Source organism: Balaenoptera musculus, chromosome 8 (genome assembly GCF_009873245.2).
Source record: "Balaenoptera musculus isolate JJ_BM4_2016_0621 chromosome 8, mBalMus1.pri.v3, whole genome shotgun sequence".
Lineage (NCBI taxonomy): Eukaryota > Metazoa > Chordata > Mammalia > Artiodactyla > Balaenopteridae > Balaenoptera > Balaenoptera musculus.
In genome coordinates, this window is record NC_045792.1 from 86,710,643 (window position 1) to 86,730,032 (window position 19,390).

The 19,390-nt window shown below is 48.2% G+C and overlaps 1 protein-coding gene across 3 annotated transcripts in view; it reads left to right on the plus strand.

Moving 5' to 3' along the window:
• The window catches only part of LDLRAD3 (low density lipoprotein receptor class A domain containing 3), a 258,649-nt gene that overhangs the window by 234,710 nt on the left and 4,549 nt on the right, over positions 1–19,390 (plus strand). For all 3 annotated transcript variants that reach the window (XM_036860961.1, XM_036860960.1, XM_036860962.1), the window contains one exon: positions 18,857–19,202. In XM_036860961.1, coding sequence (XP_036716856.1) covers positions 18,857–19,202 — 346 coding nt within the window. The remainder of the gene's footprint in view (positions 1–18,856; positions 19,203–19,390) is intronic.

Sequence of the window (19,390 nt, forward strand, 5' to 3'; positions counted from 1 at the left end):
TCCATTGCCCGATAACTCCCAGCCATAGCTGTGCCCAGAATCCTCTGGCACCCAGGCTGGCCCCCAGCAGATGTTCAGTAAATGGTTAATGAATAAGCGGGTGTCCTCCACTGTCGGCACATCATAGGATTCATCTTTGTGTCACATCTGTCCTTCTGGGTCCTCTTATTCCTCTTCCTAAGGAGGCTGGCTTGGGCCCTCTGTCAGTGACAGAAGCTTTGATTTCTCCCCTTGCTTGTTTTAACACATCCCCATTAATATTTAAAAATGCTTGCCTGAGCTCTCCAGCCTGTCTTTGGTGTCTGGAGAGCGTTTGACAGGGATACACGGATTGTAAAATGGCCCTGGGGATACGTGGTGATTATCTCCTCTTTAAAGAATCTGGCAGGCCATGGACTCCTCCACTGCCCCAGACCCTGTAAGTTATTCATCTATTATGGAAGAGCCAGGTTCAGAGACCCACTGCCCGGGAGGCCCTCAGGTGTTGGAATGGAGCTTCCAGCACCTCGTCTTGGAGAACATTAAAACCTCCAGGCAACCTTCATCTCAGGAAGCATAGATGCGTACCATCCAAGCACCTCTCAGAAGACAGGATTGCAGAGTCAGGCAATATTACCTAACCAGCCAGGGAGGTGGTGGTTGCAGAGAGCAGACAGATGTTTAACCATTCAAGGTTTTTCATATCCAAGACTGAGGCCAAATTTGCCACGTCCTATAGGAACACTTTAGTCACTTACTTCCATAGACAACAAAAAGTCAGAGCTGGTGAAGGCCGGGCTGGGAAGGGCTGTGCTTGATTTCTTCCTTGACTTCTTGGTTTCACCATTTACTCTCTGTAGTGGATACAGGCACCTTATCGTGATTGCCACATTTGGGGTATTAGAGTAACTTCCCAAAGGGACTGCACTCTGGATAACAGCAGCCAGTATCCCTCTTAGCTCGTTGCTTATTACAATGTTGATCTGCTCAAGGATTTAAAATTAGACTTGTGTGGCCAGTCAATATTTTAGGCTTTGTGGGCCCTAGAGTTGCTTGTCAGAACTATGCAACTCAGCCTTGCGGCACAAAAGCAGAAGCAGACAGTACATAAATGAAAACAGCTGTGTTCCAGTAAAACATTATTTATAAAAACAGGCAGTGGGCCAGACTTCACTGACCTCTGAGCTAAAGCCTGGGGTGCCAGAAGGTAAGTGGCTCAAGATTAGGTTGTGGAAGAGTTGAGGGCCAGATTAGAGAGGCCTCTCCGGGCCATTGTTAGGAGGTTGGATTTTGAGTACAATGAGCAGCCATCTTATTTACTTCCTAAAAAGAACTTTCTAGATGCTGTGCAGAAAATCGATTGGAGAGGAGCAAAGGTGGAAATTGGGAGGCCAGCTAGGAAGTTCTTGTGCTAATCCATTCCACAATGTGGAAGCCGAATTAGCAAAACCTGCCTTTGGATATGAGTCGGCCATGAATGGAAAAGGGTTGGACATGAATGGAAAAGAAAAGGCGAAGACAGAGCTGATGCTGGGACTTCCAGCTCTAGGGTGGCTCGGGATGCCATTGTGGGGTCGTAATTGATATTTGATGGTATTTGTTTTCTCAGCCCCGTGCTAATGAGATTTTATTTGCAGCAACTGTGGCATGCCTCAGATAGAATTCTCCTCTCCCCAGTTTTTAGGGTTAGCTTTTCCCTGCAGTGCTATCTGTTTATGGTTCTACGGCACTCACAAACTGATCAAAGCACCCCACTTGAGTTAGCAGTATTCCGCTCTGGCCGCTGACACTACAGGCTCAATAAACCATTGTACTGTAACTCTCCAAGCCTTATCACCAGACCAGAAACCAACTGACCATCGAGTTCAAAGAATGTCTGCTAAGCATTTAATTTTGCAGCTTCCACCAACCACTCCAGGTACATGGATACAGTAAGCCATAGAAACAGTAATTCTCTACAGCCCTCCTTATTCAGCAAATTCCAGGAGACACGTATATCCATTTCAAGCACGTTGCCTGCAGGAGCCGCCAGGATGTCATATGCAGGAGCCTGAGTTGGCTGAAGCCACTCTGTACACAAGAGAGAGGGGCCCCTTTGACGGTTAGAATGATTAGAACATTGATCCCCATGTCGCACGCCTCTCCCCTGCCAGCTCCCATTGGCTTTTGCTTTTTGTGGTCGGCAGTAGAAGACGTAGCATAGAACTACAGTACCCCCCTCACTGCATGCACTCTTCTGTTGATGTTTGTGAAGCCATCACACAACTGAGCAGAGTTCTAACAATGCCACAGAGGCCCCAGCTCCCGATTACCCTTATCACTGAGTTTTGGTAGCAAGCTGAATTTCTATTTTTTTTTAAAAAGCCTTCTTCCACCTTAAATAGCCAGTTAAGTTCCTTACCCTCCAGCCAATTGTGTGACACTGCCCTGGGCCAGTTTCTTAGCAAAGAGGCCATTCATCACCACCTCACTCACTGGTTGATCATTGGTGCTGTTCCTCATCAGAGCCAGAGAAGCAGCTCTGAGCATGCACAGCAGCTCTTGGCAGGCTTCTGAGAGCTCTGGATCACGGGGGGCTTTCCTCCCTACCAACCCGCCCTCCTCGCGGTGAGCAGCTTGTAAATTAGGGGCTACTGGTAACAGTTGGCTGGCTCGATAGCGTTTGTTGAACATGCAGGGCCTTTTAGGGACACTTCCTGTCCCCTTTGCGCAAGGGTGGGCAAATGTGAGAGGTGGGGAGGACAAGGGCCCCTGGGGCCTCTTGGAATAAGAACCACTAGAATTCCCAGGGAGATATCCAGTGATTCTATCTCCAGTCTTAGAACTTTCTCTTTTTTTCCTCTCTCCCGTTTTGAATGTAATCTTAATGCGCTCGTCTCTTGGCTCTCAATGGTCTTAGAGCCCTAGTTCCCTCCTGGCAGATGGACCCCCTCTCTAATTTTCCTCTGGCTCCAGGCCAGGATGCCTCCTGCTGTGGTCCGTCTGCCGCTGGGCCGGCTGGCAGCGAGGATTTTCCCATCACCCTCCTTTCGGTTAATTTTAGAAACTTGCGTTGCCATGGCAATGGTTCAGTGGGCTTTTTGTGGTTCTCTTTTGATTCAGTCATTTGCCAGTCTGCCCTTTAAATTAAACTTTTTCAATCCACATCTAAATTGGCACAGGAGATGTGCTTGGAATGGAGATCCACAAAGGCACAACAGCCCTATGGGATGTTTTTTAAGAAACAAGGAAAAGTACAGGTGGATATAGGGATGCCCTTGGCTTACGATGGCCAAGACAGTTCCTGGACGCTTCCCTGTTTGAGAGGACGTGGCTGCAGGCTGGTAGAGGTGATCCTGGGGGAACCTGGAGAGAAGAGGGGCCCCAGGGCCTCTCCCACCTGAGCATCCCCAGGGTCAGGTCTCTGCTGTTTTGGTTCTGGCATCCCCAGCCATAAGCACAAGGTCCAACCACCTATCTGGGCTCTGAGTGATAAATGAACATGCCCCCAGCCAGACATCCCTCCTTAACTCTCAGCACAACACTTGGAAGACTTCAGCCTCCATTACCCTAAAATCCTGGCTATTCTGCCTACTTCCCTCTGGGCATCATTTCCTCTTTTCCTCCAGTCAGCTCAGGCGTGAAGGGATTAGAGTCTTTGCACAGACAAGAGGAAGTCAGAGCATCCAGCTCACAATTGGTTCACTTGGCTTAGATTTAAAACAGCGGTTTTTAATGTTCTTATCAACTCTGTGGTGGGGCAGGTTTTTAATCCTGACATTACAGATGAGGCTTAGAAAGGTGCAGGAAGGACTTCCCTGGTGATGCAGTGGTTACTAATCCGCCTGCCAGTGGGGGGGACATGGGTTCGAGCCCTGGTCCGGGAAGATCCCACATGCTGCGGAGCAACTAAGCCCGCGAGCCACAACTACTGAAGCCCGCGCGCCTAGAGCCCGTGCTCCACAACAAGAGAAGCGACCTCAGTGAGAAGCCTGCGCACCACGACGAAGAGTAGCCCCCGCTCGCTGCAACTAGAGAAAGCCTGCACGCAGCAACGAAGACCCAATGCAGCCAAAAATAAAATAAATAATAAAAATTAAAAAAAAAAAAAGAGAGAAAGACCTGGTTCAGATAAACCTTTAAAAAAAAAAAAAAAGAAAGGTGCAGGAAATTGGCCAGCGTCATTCATGGGGTCTGTGGCTGAACCAGAACTCTGAGCCTGTCCATCAAACTTCCAAATGTCAGCTGACCATCACACACGCCACCTGTTGTTCGTTGGATGGACCCGTCCTCATTCATACCCACACCTCGCTTCCCTCCGAGAACAGTCAGGTACCTGAGGACCTTAGCAGCCTCGCCGCTCCAAGGCAGGGACTTCACCTGCGTCAGCTCTAAGCTCCACAGAGACGCTGCACGCTGGATGTTTATCGCCCTTACTTTACAGGCGAGGAGGATGAGCAATAGACTGGCCCAGGGCAGCAGGGGGACTCAAGCAGAGGTGGGATTTGGGCCAGACCTGGGGACACGGGTTGGATGGTCAGTGAGAAACTGAATATACAGACGGGCAGTGGCCAGGCCATGTGTAAAAGCAGAACTCTCACCCCAACCTCCAGCAGCCAGCCCAGGAAGCCAAACAGTAACCCCCGTAACAATGGACCCCAAACATCCAAGACTTGATGAGTAACTGACAGCTTTCCCAGTTTGTGTCCCCATTTCCAGCTTAGGACCAACCAGAGAAAGCGAAATGTGCTCCCCGCCCCCTCCCCGGCCGCTCACATCCGATGCCCCGCTCCTGGTCCGCCCGCCGGCTTCCCTGGGCCGGTAGCCTCTGGTCAGAGCACACCCGGATCCCTCCCTTTTGTCCACTGTATGCTCTCCCACTCCTCTGCCTTCCTCGGAGTCTCTGCCAGAATGCAGGCGATGGTGGCTCACTCCCTTGCTACAGTGAGCTCTGCGTAGATAGCCTTGGCTTTCTCGTTTGGTTGCTTTGGTCCATTACCAGGTCAGGGTCAGGGGGGCGTGGCCGCCAGCGCGGAAGGAAAGCGTTTCCCTGCGTGGGGCGTGAGCATGGCCATGAGGCGCTGCCCAGCACGGGGCCAGAGGGCAGCGGGTGGTCCCTCTGCCGCCTCCGCCCCCTCGCCTCCTGCGTGTTGTCAAGCGTGGTATAAAGAAGCATGTCACTGGGGTCCAGCAGAGGGGACAGCTTGTGAGGAGAGCACAGGAAGGAACCCTTTCATCCCAACAGAGGGGACAGTGGAAGGCTTCACGAGAGTAGTGGCGTTTGAGTGCGGGCTGGGAATCTGGTAGGGTTTGCAGGCTGAGACAGGGAAGGAGGGGGAGGGTCGCAGCCGAGGAGCAGGGCCCCCCCCCCCCCCCCCCCGCACTGGATGTTCTCACCAGCCAGTCTCCACACTCCTCCTCCCCGCCTGCACCGCTGACCCTCGGGGCTGCACCGACCGAACCTCCTTTCCCTCTGGCTCTGGGTGGGTTCGGCCAGGAGGAAGCATCAGCAAGAGGTTGGAGGATAGAAAACAAAAGGTCAGCGTGTCTGTTGCCCCAGCTCCCTGTCTGCAGGCCACAGATCGGCGAAGGGCACATTCCTCCCCCAAAGGCCTCAGCTCCCATCGGGTCCCACCCGATTCCAGAAGCCACACCCTCACCCTCTCAGGCCAGAGGCTGGGAACAGCTTCCCACTGTCCCTTCATTAAACTCTTTCTGTCCCCCGTCTTAAACCAGGAGGCGTTGGGACCCAGCTTTCACAGGCAGTAGGCGCTGGGCGGGAAATTGCAGGTGTGTCTGCAGAACCGCGAGAAGCTTATCTAGGCTGGCCTGGCCGGCAAGTGGGAGAGCGGGGAGAGGGAAGCAGGAAGAACAGCGCAGGACGAGGGAGGAGCCGCGTGGGGCAGAGCTCCAAGGATCGTCATGAGGAGTTGGGACCTTACCCTTGGCAAGTAGAAAGTTCAGGAAGGGCTGTGAGCAGGGGCAGGGTCGGGTCAGGGCACCTCTCAGCTGCTTTGGGAGCGGAGGCTCCACGCTCCCACCCCTGTGACGTGGTGGGTCTCGAGATGATTCTGGAAAAAGGTTATATTGCCCCCATTTAATTTGTGAGAAGGAAGATTCTAGAAGGATGGGACTGTGGTTTTTTTTGTTGTTGTTGTTGTTGTTTACAACAAACGTGGGTCTTCTCTGCAATCCCAAGCTCAGCCAGCTGCCCATCCAATAACAATGTGACTGTTTCAGCCCTGGGGGAGGTTGCACGTTGCACGGAGCAGATTGCCTCAGCAGACTTGTTGAGTGGCACCTGTCCTCGCACCTTGTATAGCTCTCGGTGTGACTGTACGAACCTGGGCTCGCGTCTCAGCTCTCACTTCCTGGCTGTGTGACGTGGGGTGAGTGACCTTGCTTCTCACCTATGGAGTTAACTGAGATCATAACCGTGAAGCACTTGGTGCATAGGGCGCTTAGTCTCACGTGAAAGATGCAACTGCTTCTGGCGGTCTGCAATGCACTGAGACCGAGACTTACAGAGCCACAGAGCTCTGTAGGCTCTGCCCACTTCCTCCAACACGTCCTTCCAGAGCACCACATTGGGTTTGGGGGATACAGCGATGAGTGAGTGGAATGCGGGGGTGCCCACACAGACTTACGTTCCGGTAGGAAAGAGATGATTTGGTACAAATACACTGAACAATGACAGGTGGTCACCAGTGCTGTGAAGACAGATAAAGCAGGGTAGGGGGTGGGGAGGGATGGCAGTGGCCCAGGAAGCTGCCCCATGACACTCACCTAGGAGCAGAGACTTGAGTGGGATAGGGTGTGAGTGATGCAGATGCCCGGGCAGAGGACACAGCAAGGGCAAAGGCCCTGGGGCAGGCACGTGCTTGGTATGTCCTGAAACCACAGCAGGAAGGCCGGTGGGTCTTCAGCAGAAGGAGCCAGAGAGGGGCAGGAGTGAAGGTCAGAGTGGTATCAGAGGCAAGATTATTTAGGACTGGGGAGGATATGGTAAGGACTTTGTGGGAAGCCACTGGAGGGTTTTGAGCAGAGGAGTGACATGAGCGAATGAATTTAAGGTTTTAGAAGGAGCACCCTGCAGCTAAGGGCAGGGAGACTGGAGAGCAAGAGTGGGGGCAGAGCAGAGGTGCCATGGCTGGGACGAGGGTGGCAGCGGTGGAGGGTGCCAGACGTGGGCATTAGGACTGGGGCTGGTGGTCAGAGTCCTGCTTGGGATCAGATGTATCCTGAGCTCCCCCTTGAGGACTCTGTCCTGTCAGCGCTGGGACCGAAACACTTTACCAGACAGATGGAGCACCGAGGAACTGATTATGCAGGGGCCACAGTGAACTCGAGGATCCGGAGAACAGACCCAGGGCAGCCTTGGGCTCTTTGCGCATTTGAACAGGATCAGCTCCTGCCTACTGGGTTTTTTGTCAGGTGTCAGGATGGCAGGGTGTCGGACCACCCTCCCAATGGATGGAGTCTCTCATTTCACACGCAGGAACTGCTGCACAGTCCGAGGCTCCTGGTGCGTGGCCGACTTCAGTCAGTGATGGGGATGCTGGCCCACAACTGGGGGTGGCCTGGGAGGCAGGTGCCTGTGCTGCACAGAGGAGGAGGGGCGCTAGGCAGTTGCTCCTCACCTCCTGCCTCTTCAGTTCGCAGCGACAGCGGCAGCGCTTCCTCCAACAGCTTACCCAAAGGCCAGGGATGCCCCCACGATCCATGGAAAGACAACTTCCGGAATGTGACGTATGTTCTGTCCATCTCAGCCAAGCACCAGGGTTGGTGAAATAGCCACATCATCTCAGGAAGCATCACAGTACGCATTTACCTGGTAAAGGCTCTGAAAAGTCCCATAGTGATAGCCATTAATAATATCTAGGCTTTGTTGAGTATTTACTATGTGCCAAAGTTCTAAACTCTTTTTTTTAATGTATATTCTCTTTTTATCCATAAAACAACCCTGTGGGGTGAATTCTACTATTATCCCGTTTCACGGATGAGGATTTTGAGGCACAGGAGGTAGAGTAACTTGTCCTAGGTCACACAGCCAGTAAGTGGCAAAGCCAAGGATTGAATCTAGACAGTTTGGTTCCAGAGCCTGCACTCTGAACAGCTACAAAGAAAGTGGTTTAATTCGTCTAATCCACTTTTTCTCATACCTCTTTGACCAAGGTACACTTTGTCATGAAATACCTCTTACATCTCACAGAAGACATTTCAAAATATATTGATCAGAGTCATTGGAGTTATTGGAGGAATGACTCCATTGCTTATCATTGCTCATTGCTTCGATAAGCAATGACTTATCGCTTATCCAAGAGCAATAAGGTGGGTGACAACTGGACAGGACAAGCGGGAAAGGGGAGGGGAGGGCATATAGAACTACCTGGGACAGGGTGGTGACTTCTGGCATCAGACTCCTGGGCACAAATACTAGTTGTACCACTTGTTTGCTTTGTGACCTTCAGGAAGTTACTTAACCTCTCTGGGCTTCAGTTTCCCCATCTGTAAAAAAGGGTTGTCGTAAGGTTGAAGTGAGATCATGCGTACAGGATGAATATTAGCAGTAGGGGGCCCGGTTCTCATGCCTCAGCTTCAAGGTTGCCCTCATCTTCTTATTCAATGTTTGACTCTTTCTGTAAATGGAGAGATTGTGAATTACTGTGTTTCAAAGTCAGTTTACAGATATCAAAAAATACGTGTGGAATACCTACTGTATTTACAAGGCTGCATTTGGCCCTGAGTAGGGCTCCAAGAAGGGGAGAGCCCGGCCTTTGCCCACCAGGAACTCCTCTTCATGGTGGGAGACAGGGGTGAACATGAAAGAAAGTCATACTTGAAGAGCAGGGATCCTGGAACGAGACTGGCTGGGTTTCTCCCTGTTCCCTCTCTAATTAGCTCTAACAGAGCTGTTGATCATAACCCAGGTGCACGGAGGACTTGGGCAAGTGACTTAACCTCCCTGCTTCCCCATTTCCTCCTCTGTAAAATAATGGTCTACTTCACGGGATGGTGTCTTTGGTTCCCAGGGCTGCCAAAACAAACTGCTGCTACTTCAGTGGCTTAAAACAACAGAAATTAATTTTCTCACAATTCTGGAGACCAGAAGTCCAAAATGCAGGTACTGGCAGGGTTGGTTCTTTGTGGAGGCTCTGAGGGAGAATCGCGTCTCTCTCCTCACTTCTGCAGGCTGCCTGCAATTCTTGGTGTTCCTTGGCTTGGGGGCTGCAAGATTCCAATCTCTGCTTCCATCTCCTTATGGCCTTTCCCCTTGTCTGTTTCTGGGTCTTCTCCTTTTCTGTCCCTCATAAGGACACTCTGAGAGTCCACCCTAATTCAATCTCAAGATCTTTACCTTAATTATATCTTCAGAGATCCTTATTCCAAATAAGGTCACATTCTGAGGTTCCTAGTAGACATATCTTTTGGGGGGGACACCATTCAACTCACTGCAGATGGTTTAAGGATTACAAAATCAGAGGTCATATGTGTAAACACATAAGATATTGCTGATAGGATGAGAGCTGCAATGATAATCATTATGATGATATCATGATGATGATTACTCTGTTTTTGAGTTCACAGCAAACATGGATGGTGGTTGTTAGTATTATTTGTATTATTATTTCTTTCAAATCAGGAGTGGGCAACAGGTCACAAAGCAAATAGCAATGCAACACTCCAACTCTGGACTTCTCTCCCCACATCCTCCGGGGGTTGGTACTGGGAAGCCAAGGTGGGGAAGGCTGCAGAGCCTGAATGCGTGGCTGGGGAGGGTGATGTGAGCCATTCAGGGTCCTGGATCTGAAGAATTTTATAAGAATGACACAGCGACAGAGCTGGGTCGTGTTCAATCTGATGAGAGTATTGCAGAAGGATTAGAGGACAAAGAGACTAAAGATAGTAAGACCACAACGACGTTTCTCTTCCTGGCCTGGGCCTGATGGAGACCAGAAGCAGAGGCTAGAGAAGCGCTGCACAGCAGCAGTTGACCACGCTTGGTGGCTCAGTGTGGACAGAGAAAAGGAGAGCGTTCAAGACAGCCCTGGAGACTAGATGGCCAGGGAAACGCAGTCCATCCTAAGAAATCGTTGCACCAGTGACCACAGACTAATTTATTGAACCTCTGTGTTGGGCACTGAGTACAGAAGTAGACCAGCAAGCCTGGCCCTCGCCTCATGGCTCTCATGGTCTGGTTGGTCTGCCTGAATGTTGTTGTAGCATTGTTTGTCAGAGCGCCAAAAAAAAAAAAAAAAAAGCAACCAAAATGTACATCAGTAGGGAATTGGTGAAATAAATTGTGATGTGCCTATGTAGTGGAATACTACATAGCTCCTTCACAAAGGTGTGCGTGAGTGAGGAAGATGTCCATTTGTAGAAACGTCCGTACAGCATGAAGAAAAGCAGGTGTGTACATACACAAAGAAGAGTTTTGTGGGATCTATACTTAGTGGGTCAGCAAACTACGGCCAGTGGGCTGAATCTGATCTGCTGCCTGTTTTTTGTTTGGTTGGTTTTTTGTTTTTAATCTTGCATTTTATTTGACGCTACAGTTTTTGAAGCGATATCTAGATGATTTTTTAAAATAACTTTGGATCTATGAAAATTATGTATAGTTACATGGTTATTCAGGCTTAATGAAGATATTCAGGCATTTTTACACATAAAAGATGTCAAGAAATAAGATCTTCCTGAAACTGAATTAAAAGAACACTTACAATGAAATCAATTGTAAAATGTAGTAATTGTTTTCTCTGCCTTAGCTGGAAGTTTTAAGAACTATTATCTCTCTTCCTGAAGGATTATTAATCTGAAGTTAATACATTCCTGAAAATTTTTTCCTTGTTAAAATCTAAGGCATGGTCACCTACATGCATGTAATACAAACATAATTCTCAAAATAAGAGAAGATAAACAATGGCTTGGAGAAATCTATGAAATGATAGTTTCTCAGCGGTTGGTCTGGCTGACTGTCTTTTTTAATCAAGTTTGGGACACAAATACACTCATTCATTGACGTACTATTTGTAACTGCTTTTGCACTACAGAGGCAGAGTTGAGTGGTTGTAGCTGAAACCGTATGGCACACACAGATCACAAAATATTTACTATCTGACCCTTGACAGAAAATTTGCCAACCCCTAGTCTCCACCAAACTGTGAACTATTTTTTTTCTAGTAGGTGTAAGGGGGGAGGGAGAGGTTGTCTGTCATGAGCATTTCTATATTACTTTAAATTTTAATTCTAATATATTTTTGTAATCAGAAAAATTCAATTTGGAAGAAAAGAAAGCATGCAGGGCTCACATTACCTGATTTTGAGACTTGCTATAAAGCTGTAGTTCTCAACACAATTACTGGCATAAGGATTGGCATGTAGCTCAATCAAGCAGAATAGATCATTTAGAAATAGACCCAGCCTTGTATGTGCAATTGATTTTCAACAAAGGTGCCAAGGTAATTCAATAAAAAAGGATAGACTTTTCAACAAATGGTACTGGAACAATTGGATATCCAAAGGGAGGGGGAAAAAGGACATTGAACTTCACATTGTACCATAAACAGAAATTAACTTGCAATGGATCATAGTTATAAATGTAAGACCTAAAACTATAAAACGTCTCCTAGGCAAAGATTTCTTAGATAGAATACAGAAAGCACAAACCATGAGAGAAATAATGAATACAACGGCCTTCATAAAAAAATGTTAACACTTATCTTCAAAAAGACACTGTAAAGTAGATGAAAAACCAAGCCACAGTCTGGGAGAAAATATTTGCAAGACACACATCTGGAAAAGAACTTGTCTCCCAGAACATCTAAAGGACTCTTACTACTCAATAATAAGTAGTCAGACAACCCAATTCTAAAATGGGGAAGAGATTTAAATAGGTGTTTCACCAAAGAAGATACACAGATGGCAAATCAGCACATGAACAGATACTCGACATCATTAGTCATTGGGAAGTGCAACTTAAAACCTCAGTGAGATACCACTATGCACCTGTGAGCATGGCTGCAATTGAAAAGCCTAGCTATGTTACATGCTGTGAGGATGCAACTGGGAGAAGGCCAAGTGCTATAGCCACCTTGAAAAACAGTGTGATAGTTTTTTATAAATTAAGCATACACTTCCCATACGACCCAGCAGCCTGCCCCTAGGTATATACCCGCCAAAATAGGAAAATATATGTCAGCACAAAGATATGCATTCCAGAAACTGGAAACAACCACTTCCCTCCCTAAACTGGTGGATGGATAAATAAATTGTGTTGCATTCAAACAATGAATACTGCTCAACGGTCTAAAGGAATGAAATAGTAATACTCAGAGAAACCTTGGTGCAGCTCAGAAGCGTTATGCCCAGTGAAAGAAGCCACAGGGCTTCCCTGGTGGCGCAGTGGTTGAGAGTCTGCCTGCCAGTGCAGGGGACACGGGTTCGAGCCCTGGTCTGGGAGGATCCCACATGCCGCGGAGCAACTGGGCCCGTGAGCCACAGCTACTGAGCCCGCGTGCCTGGAGCCTGTGCTCCACAACAAGAGAGGCCGCGATAGTGAGAGGCCCGCGCACCGCGATGAAGAGTGGCCCCCGCTCGCCACAACTAGAGAAAGCCGTCGCACAGAAACGAAGACCCAACACAGCTATAAATAAATTAATTAATTAATTAATTAAAAAAAAAAAAAAAAAGAAACCACACACAATAGGCTACTTACTAAATGATTCCCTTACCTGACTTTCTGGAAAAGATGAATCTATTTGGACAGAAAAGAGATCAGTGATTCCCAAGTGGCTGTAAATGACGGGAGGGATGGAAATGTTTGATATCTTGCTTGTGGTGGTGCTTATGCAACTGTTACATTTGGTTACAACTCATCTAATTGTACATTTTAAAAGGGTAAGTTTTATTGTGTATCGATTATACCTCACTAAACCTGACTTTTAAAAATATTTACTCTGAGAAAAGTCAATTTTAAAAATAATTTTTTTTTTTTTAAAGATGACAGGTTTTTTTTTTTTTTTAACTTTGGGTTTATTTATTTTATTTATTTATTTATTTATGGCTGTGTTGGGTCTTCGTTTCTGTGCGAGGGCTTTCTCCAGCTGCGGCAAGCGGGGGCCACTCTTCATCGCGGTGCGCGGGCCTCTCACTATCGCGGCCTCTCTTGTTGCGGAGCACAGGCTCCAGACGCGCAGGCTCAGTAGTTGTGGCTCACGGGCCCAGTTGCTCCGCGGCATGTGGGATCTTCCCAGACCAGGGCTCGAACCCGTGTCCCCTGCATTGGCAGGCAGACTCTCAACCGCTGCCCCACCAGGGAAGCCCAAAAATAAATTTTTTAAATAAATTTTTTAAAGAGGCAGTTGAGCTTTCAGGAGAATGGTAAGGCGTCCATTTGAACAGGGCAGTGAACCTTCTAGAACAGGAATGCTGGACTCAGGGAGGGGTCCGAGTGAGTGAGTGGCAGTGAAACTCCCCCAGGAGCCCTCACACTACAGGGAGAGAAGGAAGGAAAACAGTAATGAAACCTCTACTCACATCAGCCTAGGCAAAGCCAGAGGAAGAGACAAGATGCTTATTTTTTGACTGGACAAAACAGTATAAATAATACAAGGTAGAAAAGAGTAAACAATGAAAAATACGTCTCCCTCTTGCCTCTCTTCTCTCCCAGTCGTACCAGGTCTGTGTGTCCTTCTAGAAATACTCAGAACATTCTCTACTGGACTTTTTGTTGTTGTTGTTCAGCTTATCACGGTATCTTTCAGACTGTTTCACATCAGTATATGTAGAGCTGCCCTAGTTTCTTAAATAGGTGTGGTACTGTCTGGGTGCACCATAATTTATTTAGCCAGGCTGCAATTGATGGACATTTAGATCTTTCCTGATATATGTGCTATTGCGAACAATGCTTCCATGAATACTTGTATTAAAGAGTTACTTCTCATTTGTGTGAGTATATCTATCTGTTAGATTCCTAAGAGTGGAATGACTGGCTCAAAGGATATGTACTTTTTCTATTTTGATATGTATTGTTAATGTATGTTTGTTATTTTGATCTATATTGTTAACCCCGTCACCACCCTGGGTTGTACCAATTTACCCTCCCACCAGCCATGCGTGAATAATTATACCTGTTTTTCCAAGTCCTGGCCAGCAAAATGTGAACTCAGACTTCGCCTTTGCCCAGTCTGAGAGGTGAATAATCGTATCCTGCAGGGAATGTAATTTGCATCTGGAGGAGGGAATCTTTTAGAAGCGAAGGAAACCCAAGTCACAGGTGTCACTTGGTTTAGTGCTTCTGTCAGTCCAGATAGCACCTGTGTGTGAATTAGAAGAAGGCCGTCCTCCTCAGGATGTTCACCATCTGCTCTAAAACTGTCGTGATAACTCCACAGATCTGTGATGACTGAGATGACGAGCAGCCCTGGAGCATAGCCTGCTCCGCCACGGGCAGCAGCCAGAGCTCCCGGAAGCTCTGAGAGCACAGTGGTCCCTGGTGGTAACCAGATTGCCTGGAATGAATGCAGTAGAAGCTGCAGATACAGGACGGGAATTCAAGCTGTTTGACAGTGGAGCGTGAGGGCATTAATTTGAGGGACAGCCAGAATAAATGGAAACTTCATTATCCGTGGATTATGCACTTGGAACTCAGGTCCCATGCAACTCTGATATTAGTAATTGGGCCAGCGGGCTCATCAAGCTCTTAAGAAAAGTGAGTCTAGTTAATGAATTAATACAAAATGACATTTTACACACAGAGCAGAAAAGAGACCAGGCACCCCTGAGTTATGTAACATCATAATTGCTCAAGCGAATGTGATCACCGATTCTCGCCTGCAAGCATTTTACATTCCATTCATTAAGAGCTCCCTCTTGGATTCTTAAAACCTCAGGTGGTTACATGGAAGTCAGTGTTATAAAATCTCTGGACCCATTTGTTTTCCATGTGAAAATCCATCCACATTTTTCTCTTAAGAAGTACATCTCGCTGGAAAGGAACTCATTCGGTTCTTATCCTCTATCCGACTCTACCTCCCAAAAGGGGATTCTCCCAGCCTCTCCCTCTGGTCCAGAGGATAAAGGAAAGGATGTGAACACTAAGAATTCGCATCATTAGTTTGGGATGATGAAAAATCCTGGAGGTGGAAAGCGGTGGTAGTTCCACAACAATGTGAATGTACTTCATGAGCTGAGCTGCTCACCTAAAACTGGTTAAAATTGCAAACTTCATGTTGCATATGTATTTTACCACAATAAAGAAAGAAAAGGGAATCCTTGTATACTGTCAGTGGGAACACAAGTTGGTACAGTCACTGTGGAAAACAGTATGGAGGCTCCTCAAAAATTTAAAATAGAAATACCATGTGGTCCAGCAATTCCACTTCTGGGTATTTATCCAAAGAAAACAAAAACACTAGTTCGAAAAGATATATGCACCCCCTATGTTCACTGAAGCACTATTTACAGTAGCCAAGATATGGAAACAACCCATTGACAGATGAAAGAATGGATAAAGAAGATATGGTATATGTGTGTATACACACACAGACACACACACACACACACACAGGAATATTGCTCAGCCATTAAAAAAGATGAAATCTCGCCATTTGCTACAGTATGGGTGGGTACTGTGCTAAGTGAGATATCAGATGGAGAAAGACAGATACTGTGTGATTTCACTTATATGTGGAATATAAAATACAAACAAACTAAGTGAACAGACCAAACCAAACAAAATATGTAGATGCGGAGAACAGAGTAGGGGTTACCAGAGGGGCAGGGGTGTGGGAGGAGGGCAAATGGGTAAAGGGGAGCAACCGTATGGTGACGGGGGGAAACAATTTTTGGTGGTGAGCACACTGTAGTGTGTGTAGAAGTCGAAATGCAATGTTGTACACATGGAACATGCATAGTGTTATAAACCAGTGTTACCTCAATAAAAGAAACAGAAACAAAGGAAGGAAGGTAGGATGGGAGGGAAGGAGGGAGGAACAGCATTAACTGAGTACAGACCCTCGCCAGGCACTTTGCTCTCAGCACTTGGTGTGTATGTTGTATTTTACGCTGCCAATAATCCAAGGAGGTAGCTACTGCTATTTACGCAGCACCACTGCCATTTTAAAGATGAGGCAGCCTAGGCTCATAAAAGTTAAATAACTTGCTTGAGCAGCAGCTAGAAGTGATGGCCACAGAATTCGACCCTTCAGCTCTGTGCCAGAGATGAAATAAAGAGGCTCTTCTCTTTTAGGCCTGAAATCTGAAACACACACACACACACCCAGAGGCTCCCACCCAGCTTTTAATTATCTAAGCTGAGAGCAGACAGAACTCCCGCAGAACCTCTGGGTGACAGCTCATTGTCTCCAGAAAAATCCAGAACTGCCTTTCTCCCGTTACCGTCTGCAGCACGCTTCTGCCTCTCCTCTGGGATCTTGCTTGCTTCTTTCTGTACAGTTCATCATTGAAACAGTGACCGACAGGAACTTGGAGAATCTTCATAACCTTTAGTCCATGTCTGAGTGACTGGAATGAAAATTAACACGGCCTGGAGCTTGAGGGGGAAGATCTTTCTTTGTGTCGGATTAGGATGATGTGGGGAATCAGGAACTGTTTGTGTCGGGAAAGGAGGGGAGATGGTGTGTTTCACAGCACGTGGATTTTTGAAGGAGAAATATCTGGGTTCTCGTTCTTACTCCTCTGCTTAGTTCTTCTGTGCACTTAGACAACTTAATTCACCCCTGAGTAAATTTGCTCATCTGAAAAACAGGAATAATAAACTAATAATAACACCTACCTTACCAGGATGTGTGAATACACAGATATTTTTTTCGTTGAGTTGGATGCATTTATTGAGTGTTGACTCTGTGCCACACACCATCCTACTCACTGGAGATCCATGGTGAACAGAGCATGTGCAATCTAGTGATGAGGGGCCCGGGACCCGAGCAGCCAGTGGACGGTGCTGCCACTTCACGTCTACACATTGGCCGCTGTCAACCCACTGAAACCTCTTCACTGCTTCAGAGGTTGAACGGGCACAGGGTGTGGTCGCAGACTTGCTCACTTAGGCTGCATTTAGATTATTTTTGCAGCTGGGCCACAGCTGTGGGTAGTTGTGGATCTTCCGTAAAGAAGAGGGGTCCCCAACTTTCTAGGAGGAGGGGCCACTCTGGTGTCCTGTGCCAGCCTGGGCCTGGCCACCATTGCCAGGTGTGTCCTGCTTGCGGGGAAGCCTCTCCCCTGAGTGTTTGAAGTGTGGCTCCTTAGTACACGTGGAGAGGAGGGGACCGGCAGCCTGCAGGGCTGGGGCGTGTACCAGGCCTCGTCCTAGGGCCTCTGAGGAAATGCCTGCCGATTGCCTAGCTGGTCTTGGTAGGGGGCTGCAGGGCAGAGTGTCAGAGGCAAGGCTCTGAAGTCAGACCACAGGGCTCAAATCAGGCACAGCCCCTTACCTCCTAACCCTGGGACCCCGGTCAAGGGACCCAAGCTCTCCAAGCTTCCCTTTCTTCATCTTAAAAAGAAGGCAGTTACAGCACCTACTTCGCGGAGTTGCTGTGAGGCAAGTAGCTGTGATAAAGCACACATTTGTATGTCTTGAACACCCGCAGTGTGTCAGCTGTTGTTCTAAGTGCTTGATAATTATTCACTCGTTTCATGCTCACGACAGCCCAGTGAGGTGGGGACTAATACCATCCCTATTTCACAGATGAGGAAATTACAGCACAGAGAGGTTGACCACTTCCCAGAGGGCACATAGCCAGTCAGCTGAATAGCTTGAGTTTGAACCTAGTCTGGCTCCAGAGTCCATGATTTCAGCCTGTGCTCTGCTGGCTCTCCAGCTCGAAAGCTTGGCAAAGGCCGGGCATTAAATAAATACTTTGCCGACATAAGGAACCCCAGACACACTAGCCAGTGTTCCTCACGTATGTGATATGATAAATTTCCAGAGAAAAACTGATTTCTGTCACTGGAACTATCACTCCTGTTCCCCGGATATTATATTTCCCGGGGCTGATTTTTTTTTAACAACTTTATTGAGGTATAATTTACATGACATAAAATTTGCCCATTTTGACTGTACAACTCAGTGAGTTTTAGTAAATGTATCAATTTGTTCAGCCATCACCACGTCCAGTTTCAGAACATTCGCATCGCCCCAGCAAGATCCCTGATGCCCATCACCAGTGAATCCCCATTCCCACCCCCAGCCCCTGGCAACCGTTAATTGACTTTTTGTCTCTACAAATTTGCCTTTCCTGGACGTATATAAATGGAATCATACACCGTGTGGTCTCTTGTGTCTGGCTTATCTTGCTTAGCAGTTTTTTTTTTTTTTAAACGTACTTTGAATTTTATTTATTTATTTATTTTTGGCTGTATTGGGTCTTCGTTTCTGCGCACGGGCTTTCTCTAGTTGCGGCGAGCGGGGGCCACTCTTCATCGCGGTGCGCGGGCCTCTCACTGTCGCGGCCTCTCTTGTTGTAGAGCACAGGCTCCAGACGCGCAGGCTCAGTAGCTGTGGCTCACGGGCCCAGTTGCTCCGCGGCATGTGGGATCTTCCCGGATCAGGGCTCGAACCCGCGTCCCCTGCATTGGCAGGCAGACTCTCAACCACTGTGCCACCAGGGAAGCCTGCTTAGCACGTTTTTGAGGCTCATCCATGTTGTAGCATGCACCAGTACTTTTTACGGCCAGATTATATTACGTTGTATGGGCAGCCCACATTTTGTTTATCCATTCACCGATCCGTGGACATTGGGGTGGTTTCCACTTTGCGGCTATCGGGAACCGTGCTCCTGCGAACGTTTGCACTCCCGTCCTGGGACTGACTTCGCGGCAGATGGGTGCGCCAACTTGGTAACCTCTCTCCTTTTCTCTCGCCTCTGGGGCTTCTCAGAACCAGGCAGCGGGCAGGTGTTCGTGACCTCGGAGAACCAGCTCGTGTACTATCCCAGCATCACCTATGCCATCATCGGCAGCTCCGTCATCTTTGTGCTGGTCGTGGCCCTGCTGGCTCTGGTCCTGCACCACCAGCGGAAGCGCAACAACCTCATGACGCTGCCGGTGCACCGGCTGCAGCACCCTGTGCTGCTCTCCCGCCTGGTGGTCCTGGACCACCCTCACCGCTGCAACGTCACCTACAACGTAAACAATGGCATCCAGTACGTGGCCAGCCAAGCCGAGCAGAACGCGTCGGAAGTGGGCTCCCCGCCCTCCTACTCAGAGGCCCTGCTGGACCAAAGGTGCGTGCTGGCTGAGAGAGACTCGGGGAGGGAGGTCATCCCACGCAGGGGCGGGCGTACAGGTGCACGTGCCTGGGATCCTGGTCTTGCCAGGAGCCTGCATTCAGCTGCAAAGGCGGTGGCAGCTTTCGACTTCTACTGAGTCTTTGCAAAACGATTCACGTGTATCATCGCATTCAGTCCTCACA